Here is a 14001-nt window from a genome sequence, read left to right as displayed (position 1 = left end):
AGGCAATTGAACCTTCCTGCACTTAATGCAGTTGCCAACAATAGGTCTTGTGCCTGTGAGGTGGGTTTAGTCTAGACTGTGTCCATCAGGCTCAGTCCATGTGACAAGTTCTGCCATAGTCCATCCTCTGAACTGGCTTGATGCATAGTTAGAAAAAGGGGACCAGAGTCAATTCCAGTTGATATGTCCAGGAAGGTACACCTCACAGCCATTCATGCAGATAACCATGTGTCATGGGGAACAAGGCCAGATGGAGCCTCTCAGCTCTAGAGAATCTGACTGTAGCCACATATCAATCCAGTGTTTTTGAAACCCAGAACTTATTTTATATTAAAAACATTTGGTGGTTCCTCATTGCCCAAGAGTTGGAAGTGGAAGCCCTCTATAATCTACCCTCCTCCAACCTTGGCCCCCAACCTCTGCTATAGCCAGATCAGTCTTCTCACTGATGAACTTAGCAGCACCCATCTCCTGATCTTTCCGGAAGGGCCAGTTCATGCCTCCCTCCCTCAGTCCCCGTGTACTTCTAGTCAGTACACAGAGCTGCCTCTGACTTGTTTCAGGTATTAGTCTGTTCTCATCAATTGAACTCCAGGCTCTGTGTGGACAGGGACTTTTGTTTTGTGTATATAACCCTGATCAGAGAGCATGACATGCAGGAAGTTCATGTTACTTGCAGGAATTAGCAAATTCTTCCCAAATTCCCTTGATGTGCAGCTGCTGCCCAGTTACACAAGTGGAGATAGCAGCAGAGGACTAATGCAGAGCCTGGGTTTATTGTTGAAGGGAAAGGCAAGACAGAAGGTGACGTGTTGGGAAAATAAATTGCAGACAATAGGGAAACAAAACCTCCCTGAAGTTAATGCACAGAATGCTCACAACATGGACAAGAATACCCCCACACTGTCGTCATTGTTGAAGACCTAGTGTGGGCTGTTCTGGTTTCTTCTGGCTGTAAGCCAGTAGCTGCCCCTTGGCCAGGACAAGGCACTCCTTGGGAGAGTCTAAGTTATCAGGCAAATGTGATCTGCCTCATTCCCACGTAAGCTGGGGCCCTCTGCAGCCTTGTGGTTCTCTGTCTTCTTCCTGGGAATGCCAGGTAATCTGGGACAGCCAGGCTGGATAACAAGAGAAGACCTTTCCTTTGGCAAACCTATAGCCACTATGGTCATCTGTCCATATGCCATCAAGCTGGCCTGTATCCTGCTCTAGCTGTGGCTGCTACCTGGGGGTGGTGTGGGTAGTGCTGGGGCTGGGGTATAGCAGGACTGGCCCTGGAGATGTCAGACTTTGGGTCAGGGACTCATCCAGCTTGCGGGTCTCAGCCTCTAGGACAGTAGCTTCAGGGGCCTGTGCCACAGCAAGAAGAGAGTGGGACAAGCTGTGGTGTAGGCCTGCTAGCTCACGGCTGGTCTGCACAGAGCGAGCGATGTAGTCCTGCCTCTGCTTCCGTTCCAAAGCCAGCTGGGCTCGTAGCACGGCCACCTGGTGGGCAGGAAAACCAAGAGGGAGAGCAGTTGAGGGCCCTGCAGCTGTCCATCTTGTCTGCTCTGTGCTCTTGTGGCTCTTGGCCTAGCATTCATTTATACACATGAACCTCAGAATCAGGCTTTAGGGTGTCTGGGACAAGGACTCAGAGAATCCACTAATTCACAACCCTGACTGCCCCAATGATGCAAATAGGGAGCTTCAAAACAACAAAACTGTTCACCAGCTTTACTGAATTTAAATCAGCTTTACTGACTTTAAATGTATAATTTGATGAGTCTGATAATGACATACGTACATGTAACCACTATCCCAAAGACACAAAACATTTTCACACTGCAGAATGTCCCATCATGTCCCTTTGGAAGGTTTTCTTTTCCTTTTTTTGGTACTGGGGATTGAACTCATGGGCACTTTACCACTGAGTTACATCCCCCAGCCCTTTTTATTTATTTTTAAAAATTCTTATTTATTTATTTTGCAATCCTCCGGCCTAAGCCTCTTGAGGCTTTTTGGAATATTTAAAAAAATATTCTGACTTAATTAGATTGGAGTGGGGCCAGGCATTGGTAATTTTTCAAAGCTCCCCAGGTGATCCTAATGTGCAGCCATGGTTGAGAATCACTGGCTAATCCTTTCATTTTTTCAGATGGGTCTAATGAGACAAGCAAGGAGGTGAAGCTACAGGGATCTCAGGGTGGTACAGGACTAGGGTGAGGTCTAGGGTGCAAATCTAAAGAAGTGCTCCAGGTCAAAAGTGAGTGCCCCCTTAAATACTACAACCCAGAAGTACCTCTTATCTCACTCTGCCAGGGCCCTGTCTCAGTATTGCTTTGTATAAGTTCAACAGAATTCAAAGAAACAGCTGGAGTCTAGCTACAGAGTCAGGCCCTACCAGTAGTAACTACTGATTTCTGATACAGGCCAGAAATCAAAATTCCATACTTCTTATTACTCCTGGGCATTGAGAGAGAGTGACCCTTGGCTTGACCTATGCACAATGTTCCTCTGCCTGGAGTGCTGGCAATAGTCCAGCCTGTAAGGGTGCAGCTAAGGTACAGGGGGCCAGCCTAGTTTTCCACACACTATTCTGTTTTAGAATCTTTGCTCCTCAGGCCTCTTTTTTTTCCCTCTTTTTTTCCAAATATGAAAATGGAGATTGGTCTGGAACATGCTCTTTGTTCTATTCCCACCCTAAGCACATGGCAGGTGGAGTTGGGGCAGGGCTCCTCTTGCCTCCCAGGGAGACTGAAGTTCTCTGAAGGCTGGAACTACTTCCCCTCTCCCTGTTGGAGGTACTCAAAAGGCCAAGCACACAGTAGACACTGACACCTTGTCATTTAAGTGTGTGACTTACAAAACGGATTCTTCTAGAACATACCTCTTTCTGCAGGTCAGCTATATACTTGGCATCTGAGGAACTGCTCTGTCCTCTTCTTCCATCCTAAGGAAGACACACCAATCTGGTTGGAATGGACCTTCCCACTCTGGGGTTTCTACAGGTATTCTTTGGCTACCTCATCACAGTCTTGGGACATGAGCAAGGGCTGTGGACCAGAAGTGCCTAAACCTAACCCTAGATCTCTATGGGGTACCATATCCCAGGGCAAGGAGAGGCCCAGGCAGGCCCACAGCAGCATAAAGGACAATGTTCACAGAGACCTGATGTTAGAAAGGCTTGGCACTTTTATTTAATAGAAGCATGCCAAACATCTGCTCTGTGCCTAGACCTTTGCTGTGAACTAAGGATGAAAAGGAGACAGACATAGTGCCCAGAGCTGGGAGAGCTAGAGATGCTCACCAGAAACAGTCCCTCCTTGCCAGGCTCCAATACCTCAACTAAAGAGTGATAATTTAGAGAGAATCTTTTCCAAATACCTTATCCAAAAAAGTGACTCTGTTCCTAGTAAATACCATGGATCTTAACCTTGTACTTCAAGGAGGTCTAAGAGAGCTGTGTTCAAGCATCCAGGCACATTGGGGGTTGGGAAGTACCATACAACATCCTGTGCCAGTGTGACTATAGCCCTGCTCCCACTGAGCCTGGGGTACTAGTCTGGGAGTGGGCATATCTGAGGCTCCTCAGAATGCAGGATCACTACACTTGCCTCCCCCAACCTACTGGTGTTGGGCCTCATTCTAAGGCAAGGAGAGCCTGAGCTGTGCCAAGTTCGGCAGAACCCATCAGGAGGGGCTCTCTGAATTGGCTGGAGTGGCCACCTTCCCACCTGAGGGTGCCTGGGATATGCAATGTAGAGGGCCAAGTTTGTGGTGGCTGAGGGTGCAGGTGAAGAAAATAGGTGCACCTTCTGTGTGGGTGATGAGGCGGCGGCGTCACTGATCTCTGGGGCCCCTGCCCGAGATGTGCGCATGGAATCCCTTTTCAGCTTCCTCCGTTCTCGCTCCACCTGCCAAGATGTGAATGTCAGACCAGGTCTTGGCTTGGGGCTAGAGTATGTGCAGGGGCCCACAGCAGCATAAGGGACAATGCTCACAGAGACCTGATGTCCTGATGAGTGTAAACGGACAGCAACCATGGGCAGTGAGACTCCTGAGCTGGGAAAAGAATGTGCTAGGGCAGCCCTGAGTGCAAAGAAGTGCTCCTGAGGCAGAAGGAGGAGGCTACTTCTCAGGCCTTTGGCTCAAAGGTCAGCAAACTTTTTCTGTGGCAAGTATTTTAGGCTTTGTGGGCCGTTCTAGTTCTGTCACAACTATTCAGCTCCTCTGATGTAGTGGACAAGGCCACAGACAATGCATGGCTGTGTCCCAATAAAACTATTTCAGAAGCAGGTGGTAGGCTGGGTTGGGCTCACAGGCTGTAGTTTACCAACCCTTGCTTTGGGAGCTGCATGAGAAGTAGAGATGTATGTGTACCCAACCACAGAGGAGGAGCTGAGGACGGCAGAAGTCCCTGACCTGCTCCAAGGTGGTCCGCAGCTGGACGTTGTGGCGCTGCAGCCTGCTCCGATCAATTTCCAGTCGGGCCACCGCTTGCTGAAGGTTTTCAAGCCTTTGTCTCCACGACTGTTGCTGCTCCATTCCAGAATTAGGTTCAGCCTCCATTCCTGAGGCCTGTTGGGAAGGCTTGTGAATCTCACCTGGGCAGTCCCACAAATAGTTGGGGGAACAGACTGAGAGCAAATGTACCAATTAAGCAGGTCTGGGCTTAAAGGGACCCAATTTGTAAGGAAGAGGAACAAGCCTGACAGAAGCTCCCTCTTTTGACCATTAGTTCCCACCAGCCCTCAGCTTACCTCTCTGGGCTGTTCGCTCTGCTCTGCTCTGGGCTCCTGCTCCACTCTGCTGGTTGAATGTAGGCTGTATAGTCGCTCCTTCTCCAGAGCCTGTCTGGTAAGGTCCAGCTCTGTCTGGGATATGGAGGTATAAGACAAAAATCACACCACGCCTATCTCATATCCAGACTCACCACAGTCTCTATCTTCATAAAACCCGTTTGACTTCTTCACCAGGGTATAGTTTTAGTTTTCCTGGAGCCTCTGAGTGATTCTAGTCTAGACCCCTCATTTTCCAGATGAAGAAACAGAGCGAAGAAGCATCTTCCCAAGGATTCCTGGAGAGCCTGCACGTGAGCTAGGACCAGAGCTGCCATCTTATTTCAGGTCTCCCATGAAGCCAAGCAACAACTTGGGGCACTGATGTGTTCTAGAAACAGCAAGGACTCCTGGAGTCATACAGAGCTGGATGTGATGTCACCACTTATTGGTTGTATGACTCAGGTCAAGATTTGAGATCATTCCAAGCCCAAATTCCTCATATATAAAATGACTATATGCTCTATAAAACAAGGATATACCCTTGAGGTTAAATCCCTTTGGATGAATGGGGAAACTGGAATCCTAATACTAGATAGTTTCTCAGCACCTGGTGTTTCATAAAAAACAGTCAAGAAAAAAGATTCACAAGAGGGAATGAGCATACATGCGTGGTGGCACAGGCTGTAAGTCAGAGAGGAAGAGCTGACCCTGATTCAATAACCTCAGCTCTAAGAGTCAGACTGTCAGATCTAACCCCCCTTGGCCAGTTACCAGTTGTATGACTTTGGACAAGTTAACCTAACTACCATTTCTCAACTTTAAACAGAGCTAAAAGTTCCACCTTTTCAGGGTAGTGAAAGAGAAATAGTGCACTATTGCTGGGCATGGTGATGTGTAATCCCAATGACTTAGGAGGCTGAGGCAAGATAACTGCCAAGTTCTAGGCCAGCTTCAGCAACTTGGCAAGATCTTGCTTCCAAATAAAAAGGGCCGGGGTGTAGCTCAGTGGTAGAGCATCCTTGGGTTCAAACCTCAGTATAAAAGGAAGGAAGGGGGCTGGGGTTGTGGCTCAGTGGTAGAGCACTTGCCGAGCACGTGTGAGGAACTGGGTTTGATCCTCAGCACCACATAAAAATAAATAGATAAAAGTAGTCCATCCATCTACAACTAAAAAAATATAATTTAAAAAAAAAAAAGGAAGGAAGGAAGAGGGAGGGAGATGGCACTATTCCAATGAAGTGTTATATCTAAAAATGTCTTTTGAGTGTTTAGAAGGGGGATAGATAAAAGTACATTGACCTAAGTAATGCACTAAGTGAATAATACTCAGTATCCCAAGAGCATGGCTAGCAAGTACCCTCAGGCCCAGTTATGTACTGGGCCTGTGAGAATGGACCTGCAAATAGGAAAGAAGTTTTACTGAGCTTTTCTTCCCAAGCACTCGGTAGGTATCGTCTTACTCCATACTATCATTCCTTATTTATTTATTTTTTTAAAATTCCCTATCTTGTTAATAAGAAATCCCAGAGTCAGGGAAGTGAAGACACTTACCCAGGGCCACACAGTCAATGAATTTGAGCAGTATTTCACCTATATTGCAGGAACTTGACTCCAAAGTTCATAAATATAATTCCCTATATATTGCCCTTTTACAATTTTGTGAGTTCCCAGAAGGCAAGTTCTTGTGGGACTGTGTGTTTGAGATGAGTAAGGGAGATCCTATGGGGATTAGTTAAGGAATGAGGATGTAGAGTCAATTTCCATGAAAAAATGGACTGAATTTCTCTTGACAAAAGCAACAATGTTCCTCTGTAGTCAGCTGTCAACCTAGCTTTCCTGAAAAATTGTTCACTCTGTGCAGGTTTTGTGCTCAGTGTTAGGGGTATAAAGATGACTTAAAGCATGACATTTAAACCTGAGGTTAAGTGTTATGCCCCACAAATCCTATTTGAAACCCACTTCCTTTGTCACTTAACATTATACCTACCAGAGCCCACTTGTTCCTAACTGCTGATGACTCCAAATTCTCCATCCCTAACCCAGTCTCAGTCTCAACTTCAGACCACTTCACTGAGCCGCCCTCTGGACAGCTCCCCTTGCATATCCCATAGGTCCTCCTCGTTCCACTCCTTTCCCTCATACCTGCTTTTCTTCATCTTAGTGGGAAGAAACCCTAGTGTTGCCTTTGACTTTTTTTTCTGTCCCTTCTTACTCCTCCCACCTCTTGGTCAGTCAATTGCAGAACACCTGTGAGTACCTGTTTCCACTCACACCATCTTAGGTGTCCACCACTCCCCTGGACCTCTACTAATCTCCTAGCTGGTCTCCCCAGATCTGCTGTTACTGCACACAGCAGCCTGAGAGATTGTCCTGAACTATATCTCTGATGGTGTCATTTTCCTGCTCTTCAGGTGCTTCCCACTACTAACCCAGGTCCTTAGCGTCTTGCTTACAGGTCCATACTTCTAAGACCTGAATGCTGTGGTCTCTGCTGTCCTCTCTTCTCTTGCCAACAGCCCCTCTAACTTCCAGACAACCTGAACCTCCTACACCTCTGTGTTCTTTCTCCTTTTTCCTCTTCCTTAGAAAGCCCCTGCCCCCACCAGTGCTTGGCTAGCTCCTGACTGGTCCCTTCAGATATTTTTTTTTAGTTGTTGAGGACTTTCATTTTTATTTATTTATTTAGATGCGGCACTGAGAATCGAACCCAGTGCCTCACACATGCCAGGCAAGCGCTCCACACTGAGCCATAACCCCAGCTGCAGATCTCATCCACTTTTAGCAGGAAGCCTTTTGGGACATACTTGAAGGAAAGGTTGGGCAACCCTCCAGCCTGCCTGGAACAAGAGTGCCCTCATTAGGCACGAAGCACACTGCAGCACAGCTCTTTATTTACTAGTCCCGCTCCAAAAGCAGAGACTGTGTGTCTCACAGACTAGCTCATGTTGAGGTACTCATGATCTCAGCTTCTTATACTTTCTGAGTGCCAAAAGGCCCAGGGTGGCAAGCAGCCCTCGAGCTCAGATAGACGGGTTCTGTCTCTGACCCTCGCTTCCCCTGAGGCACTTACCTGCAATCTCTGCTGTTGTGATTCCTGCTCCAGGACAGAGGCTTGTAGAAACATGGCTACCTCCTGCAGACTGTTGACACTGGCCTTGCTCTGGGCCAGGGACATCGCCAAGTCCCGGGCCTTCTCCCTCCACTCAATCTCCCTGGCCTCTGTCTGCCTCAGGACCATCTGCAGTCGCTCCAAGTCCTGCTGCAGCACAGGTGCTAAAGAATTCAATTTTGGAGATGGCTCTTCCACTGAGGAGGCTTTGTGGAGGCGGGGAGAGGCCTCCAGATTCATCCTTTGCTGGGCTTCTCTCAGTTCCTGAATCTCTTCTTCCTTTTGGGCTAGAATCAGCTTTAGTTCCTTTAGATTCTCACGCAGGCTCCACATCTCTTCTTCTTGCCCAAGACTCTGCTTCTCTTGGATCCTATTCTCTCGACTGCTTTGTGCCAAAGACTTCTCCAACAGCTGCCCCTGTTCCTTCTGCTGCCTGAGCTCTTCATCCCTTTGGGCAAGTGCCTGCTGAAGTTGCTTCACATCCTCCTGGTGTCGAAGATCCTGGTCTTGAATCTCACCTTCTCGCATCCTCAGGGCCTTTTCCAGCTGCTGGGCATGTGTCTGACAGGTGCCGAGTGCAGCTTGCAAGGTGACAGTGCTGGCCTCCAGACCACGGCTCAATTCTGCCTGCTCAAGGAGATGCTGTTCTTTTTCCTTCAGGGCAGCCTGGGCCTTGCTCAGGGCCTCCTGCAGAGCCTCTGCCTGGCCCAGTGCAGCGGTTTCCTGATCCCTAGAAGACTGGCTTTCTGCCAGCAGAGCCTCCAGCTCCTGGTCTCGCTCCTTGAGTGTGGCCTCTGCCTGCAGCCAACTGTCCTGCAGAGCTCTGGCCTCTGCCTCGTGCTCCTGTGCCTGCTCAGCACATTGTTGCTGAAGGGCCAGCAGAGCCTTCTCCTGCTCCAGAGACTCGGCCCTCAGGTCTCCTAAAACCTCCTCCAGTGCCTGAACCTGCCGTCCCTCCACTGCCAGCTCTTCCTGGAGCCTTCTCACCTGCTCCCTGTGCTCCTCCAGCTCTCCTTGGCACTCCTTCAGCGTCACATGGGCCTGCTCCAGAGCAGCCTGGAGGGCAATTGCCTTCTCCTCCTCCTGGGCCAGGGCCTGCCGCTGATCTTGCCGCAGGGCCTCGAGATCTTGGTCCCTTTGGGCCAGGGCTCTTTGGACCTCTTCCAGCTGACCCTGAAGTGCCTGCTCTTTCAGCTCCCCTTGTTCCTTGGTTTCCTGAAGGTGCTGCTGCAGGATTACTATCTCCTGCTCTCGCTGGGTCAGGAGCAGGCTGGTGTCACCCACCTTCCTGTGCAGGCCCTGGAGCTGCTGCTCCAGCTGGTCCTTATGCTCCTGAAGTTCCTGGATATGCTCCAGCTGGCATTCCACCTCCTTCTCCTTATCACGCAGGATCAGCTTCATGTGCTCCAGGCTCCCACGCTGTGCTTTACTAGGGCTCTTCCCCTCCTCTGCCCGCTCCTGCATCAGCTGCCTCTGGGAGGCCAGCTCCTGGCCACGCTCTCTCAAGGACAGCTTGATCTGTTCCAGGTCCTCCTCTAGGATCTTGGTCTGCAGCATCCTCTGGTCTTCCAGAACCTGAATTCTCTCCTTCTGCAACATCAGCTCCTGGTCCCTTTTCTCAAGGTCCTGAGTGAGTTGGTCTTTCTGCCTCTGCAGCTCTTCTATTTGTTGGTGCTGGGACTTCACTTCCTCATCCCTTTCCTGTAGCTCTCTTGCCAGAAAGGTGCTGTGGCTCTCCAGCTCCTGTATCTGACTGCTTTGTGCCTGCAGCTCCTGACTTCTTTCTTCCAGGTCCAGAGTCAGGTGGGTCAGAGCCACCCTCTGTGTTTCTCTCTGGCCCTCCAGTTCCTCAATCACCTTCTGCTGGCCCTCCACTTTGTGATGACTTTCCTCTAGCTCCAGAGCCAGGCATTCCAGAGTCATCAACTGCTTTTTCAGATCCTGAATCTGTCCTCTCTGGGACTCAATCACTTGGGCTTTCTTCTCAAGTTCCAGAAGTTGATGCTCCAAAATGTTCCTCTGAGTCTCCCGATCCTTCTCGAGCTCTTTGATTTGCTCCCTCTGCACAGTCAGCTTCTGTTCTCGCTCCTGGACAGCCATGGGCAGGTGCTCTAAGACAGACCTACACTTCTCCAGCTCCTGAATCTGTTCTTGTTGCAGATCCACCTCTTGGTTCCTCTTCTTCAGGTCCAGAGACAGCAGTTCTAGAGCTGCCTTCTGCATTTCCCGCTGCTTCTCCAGTTCCTGGATTTCTCCCTGCAAAGTCTCTACCTCTCCTTCTCTTTCAGATAGAGTCTGGGCCAGCAGAGCCAAATTCTCCTGCAAAGCCTTCCCTTGGGCCAACTTCAGCTCGCCCTGCTCTTGTAGAGCCTGGGCTCTCTCCCGCTCACTCTCCACCTCTTCGTTTTTCAGTTTCAGTGCAGAGCGAGCCGTTCTTAGGTCTTCTTCTAGGACCCCAGCAGCACTTGCCTGAGCCCTGGCTTCTGTGACACATGCTTGCAGATGTTCAACCTGGGTTGTTAAGTTCTCTTTGGCTGCCTGAAGTAACTCTCGCTCACTCTGGAAAACAAGAGGCAAAACCACTTTAGGCACTGGACTTTCCCTTCCTTATTTTGTGGCATTAGCAATGACAAAGACTTGGGAAAAATGAACAATTACACTTAAGCTGATCCTGTAAAAGGAATCCCTACCATCTACCAGGACTCTGCATGGTGCAGAGTCATCCCAGACCCTGGTCCTTCAAGGAAAGGGACAAAAATCTCAACCTAAACTCAGAGAAGGTAATTAGAGGAGGATTCATTATGACCTTAACAATGGCCTCCAGGGACTTGGGGACAACCAGAGGAACTGAGAGACTTGCTAAAAGGAAGCTGGGCACATTACCATAGGCAAAGGAGAGCGACAGCTACAGCTGTGGGCCCTGAGTACCACTCAGTGGCCCAATCAGTACCACTTTACCTGGGCTTCCATTCTCTGTAGCTCTGCTTGCCGGAGGCGACTCTGTAAGGATGCCACAGTTTCATGCAGCTCCCTCAGCTCAGATTCTAGGGTGCTGTGTTTTCCTTCCCACTTGAATTTCTCTTTGGGAAAAGCAGAGATACTGAAATTAGGTCCATGGTTGGGGTGGGAGACCACAGGAGTATAGAGGCAGATGGAGAATGGGGAACATAATCAAAGGGGAAGAAGGCCAGGAGAGAATTACATTCAGCATCCTAAGACATCACCCATCTGCCAGCTGCTCCCATCTATCTAGGCTCCCTGAGGCTCTCAGACTTCTGTCTGTGTCTGCTGCCAGTCCTAGCATTGCCTGTCAATTATCCCAACACATCTTTATCCTGATCACAGAGATCCTTAGGCCTGGATTCCAGGGAGGGTTGAGCTAGCAACATCAGAGGTTCCTTCTACACCCCAATCACATGATTTTGTAGAAGCTCCTAGGGACCTAGGTGGCTCTGCTGGCTGCCCCTCACTTCTGCAGGGTGTCCTGGAACCCAGCTCTATTTGTGTGGATCTCTAAGAGCCCTCAAATGGCCTCAAAAAGGCAAAACCCATCATCCAAGTTTCCTTTTCTACAGAAGAACCTTGAGCCTCAAGAGCCTTCTCTCTCCTCTCTAAGCGGTCATCACCCTTTCCAACCCTTAGCTGTGGTACAGATGTTTCCCCGAGATTTCCTCTCCTTGTTTTCTCCCAAATAAGTCCTTATCCTTCTGCCCTAAAGTCTAATTTTGAGGACATTGTTGGCAATGAAACAAATAAGTAACATGAATAAATAACAAAAGAAACAGGATTTTATCATATTCTCATACCCTGGCCCTGGATTTCCAGCTTTTTTGTTTTTAACAACTCTTGCAGAGACAGAAAAATGGAAATCCTGCCAGCTCCTTCTGTCAGTTTCCCAACTCTGTTCTTCCTGATCCCTTCTTCCAGGATGGCCCTCAAAGGCCAAGCAAAGCATACAAATAGTTCAAGGGGCTCACTGCCCCTTTGGTTGTACCTTAGATATAATCTCCCAGGTGTGGGTAAATAATAGAAAGAGTGGCTGCTAGGCTGTTCCTGCCACTTTTGGTCTTTCCACCTGTCCTCTCTGCCAATCTGCCCACCGACACAGCTCACCTTCCTGGCTCTGGGAGAGCTGTCTCTGAAGGTCCTGAAACTTGGAGTGGATCTGGCTCTTCTCCACCTCAACATCAATTAGACTCTGTGTCAGCTTCTGGGCCTGATCTCTCAGGTCATCCTGGGAAAGGAAGGCAGGGCTGAACTTGAGTCCTTGTTTGCCACAAAGCTGTCCCAGCCAGGGCTCAAATTCTAATCTCACTTCCTCTCTGGGGTGGCCTGCCATCAAGGCCCTATTCTCAAATAGCTTCCACAGAACTCACATATGCATTTTGCTCCCTGAAGTGATGATGGGCTCTACTCCAACTTGCCTCCATCTAATATCTTTTGAAATAATTGCTCAAGGCCCTATTCCAGGGAACACCTCTACCCTCCCAAATACTTACTTCAAAGTGTTGCCTAAGGGCAACCTCTTCCTTCCTTGGATCCTTTGTGAACCAGAATGGACTGCCCCTTCCAAATAGTTCCACCAGTCCATCATCTGTGTCTATTACTGATTCAATTACTTCTGTCAGTTCTGTTTGCTATCAGAATGCAGTTTGGTCCCTCACTGTGTCATGAGACTTCTTGAGGGCAGAGGTCAGGTCTTTCTCTTTTTGATAATCCCAGCTCAGAGTGGCTGGCATGTAAGTGGCCAGCAATTTGCATGGATGCTCCTATAAAAGGCAACCTCAAATCTTGGTGGTCCCTTCCTCAACGAGTTTCTCTTGGAGGGCTTGGTCTAAGAATAAATTCTTGGCTGAGAGGAAAATGATGTGAACCAAAGCGTACACATATAGTTTTATAGTTTATAGGGCTACTTTACACCCCCACTCCTTTAATCTTCACAACAACCCCTGGGGCAGACATTAGCGGTCCTCCTTTGCAAGTGAAAACAAGGCCCAGGAAACCTAAATGCTTTAGTCACCAGGAGGCAAGTGATAGGGAGGAGCTCATTCCAACTTGACCTCAGGAATAAAACAAGCCAAACAGCTACTTGAGTCTTTGCCTCAGTCTTCTCAGGGAAGTGACCCTCAAGGAAGGAGGGCAGAGAATACACACCCGGGCCTGCTGAGTCTTCCACAGGTCTTGGTGAAGCTTGTGGAGAGCAGATTCTACAGCCTCAGCCGAAAGAGCAGTCAGGAGGGACCCTCTCTTAAAAAGGCTCCTGGTTCCATTTTGGCCTGAAGAAATGGAAGAAAATCTCCTTACCTGGCTGCTGTCATGAAAACAAATAGTCTTCCTTCCCAGATGTGGCCTTGGCCTTCCTGCTAGTCCCTCCTCTCATCAAAGAAGCCCCCCCTTGGTATTGGTAGTTGATTCATCACATAACTTTCTGCTTTTCTAAGCACTAGGCACCAAGGTGGGTACCAGGTAGTTAGCTGTCATTTGTTATGCACCCTGTGGGCTATTTACACCTGTAACCATATTAACTCCTTAGAAAAATCCTGAGGTAGGTGCTTTTAATATCCTCACTTTAAAGTCAGAAGTTAGGGACTTGCCCAACAACACATAGTTAGCAAAATGGTAGAGCTGGAGTTCAAACTCACATAGAGTGAATTCTAGAGTGGTGATCTTAACTTTGATGTAATATTGCCTGAGGAACTGCGTTCCCCTCCTTTCTCCCCAGGGAGCTAGGCCTGGCTTCTGCGGTAAGGACTAAGAGCTCACCTGGCTCTGGGCCCCACAGGGTGGGAGCAGAGTCTCCCCCACCCTTCAGCTCTGGCCTGTTCTCACATAGAGACCCCAAAGCCTTCTGCAGAACAGAGTAGAGGCTGGCCAGCTGGGCCTGGGCATGGTTCCCAGGCTGCTGCTCAGCAGCCAGCACCTCCAATTGGCTTTCTGTGTTACGCAGTTGCAGCTGAAGTTCGTCAGCCTTGGCTTCTTGGGCCCACAAGGAAGCTCGCAGCTGTTGCTCTGTGATCCGAGAGGCCTCCAGCTCCTCCAGCAGTTGTGCTTCCTGAGCCACAAAATCAGCCTCCTTTTCCTTCACCTCCTGCCTCAGTAATTCCACCTGCCAGGGAGGAAGCCATTCAC

General features: G+C 49.1%; 1 protein-coding gene across 7 annotated transcripts in view; it reads right to left on the bottom strand.

Moving 5' to 3' along the window:
* Positions 1 to 757: 757 nt before the first annotated feature.
* Cep250 (centrosomal protein 250) overlaps positions 758 to 14001 on the bottom strand; it is a 47169-nt gene continuing 33925 nt past the window's right edge. For all 7 annotated transcript variants that reach the window (XM_071608878.1, XM_027945165.2, XM_071608880.1 and 4 more), the window contains 10 exons: positions 13636 to 13978; positions 13027 to 13148; positions 11986 to 12106; positions 10831 to 10952; positions 7834 to 10431; positions 4743 to 4856; positions 4405 to 4560; positions 3795 to 3896; positions 2870 to 2932; positions 758 to 1485 (listed from right to left, as the gene is read on the bottom strand). In XM_071608878.1, the coding sequence (XP_071464979.1) occupies positions 1222 to 1485; positions 2870 to 2932; positions 3795 to 3896; positions 4405 to 4560; positions 4743 to 4856; positions 7834 to 10431; positions 10831 to 10952; positions 11986 to 12106; positions 13027 to 13148; positions 13636 to 13978 (4005 nt within the window). In that variant the 3' untranslated portion in view covers positions 758 to 1221. The remainder of the gene's footprint in view (positions 1486 to 2869; positions 2933 to 3794; positions 3897 to 4404; positions 4561 to 4742; positions 4857 to 7833; positions 10432 to 10830; positions 10953 to 11985; positions 12107 to 13026; positions 13149 to 13635; positions 13979 to 14001) is intronic.

This window comes from Marmota flaviventris, chromosome 2, assembly GCF_047511675.1.
Source record: "Marmota flaviventris isolate mMarFla1 chromosome 2, mMarFla1.hap1, whole genome shotgun sequence".
NCBI lineage: Eukaryota > Metazoa > Chordata > Mammalia > Rodentia > Sciuridae > Marmota > Marmota flaviventris.
This window is presented reverse-complemented; position numbering and strand designations above follow the sequence as displayed.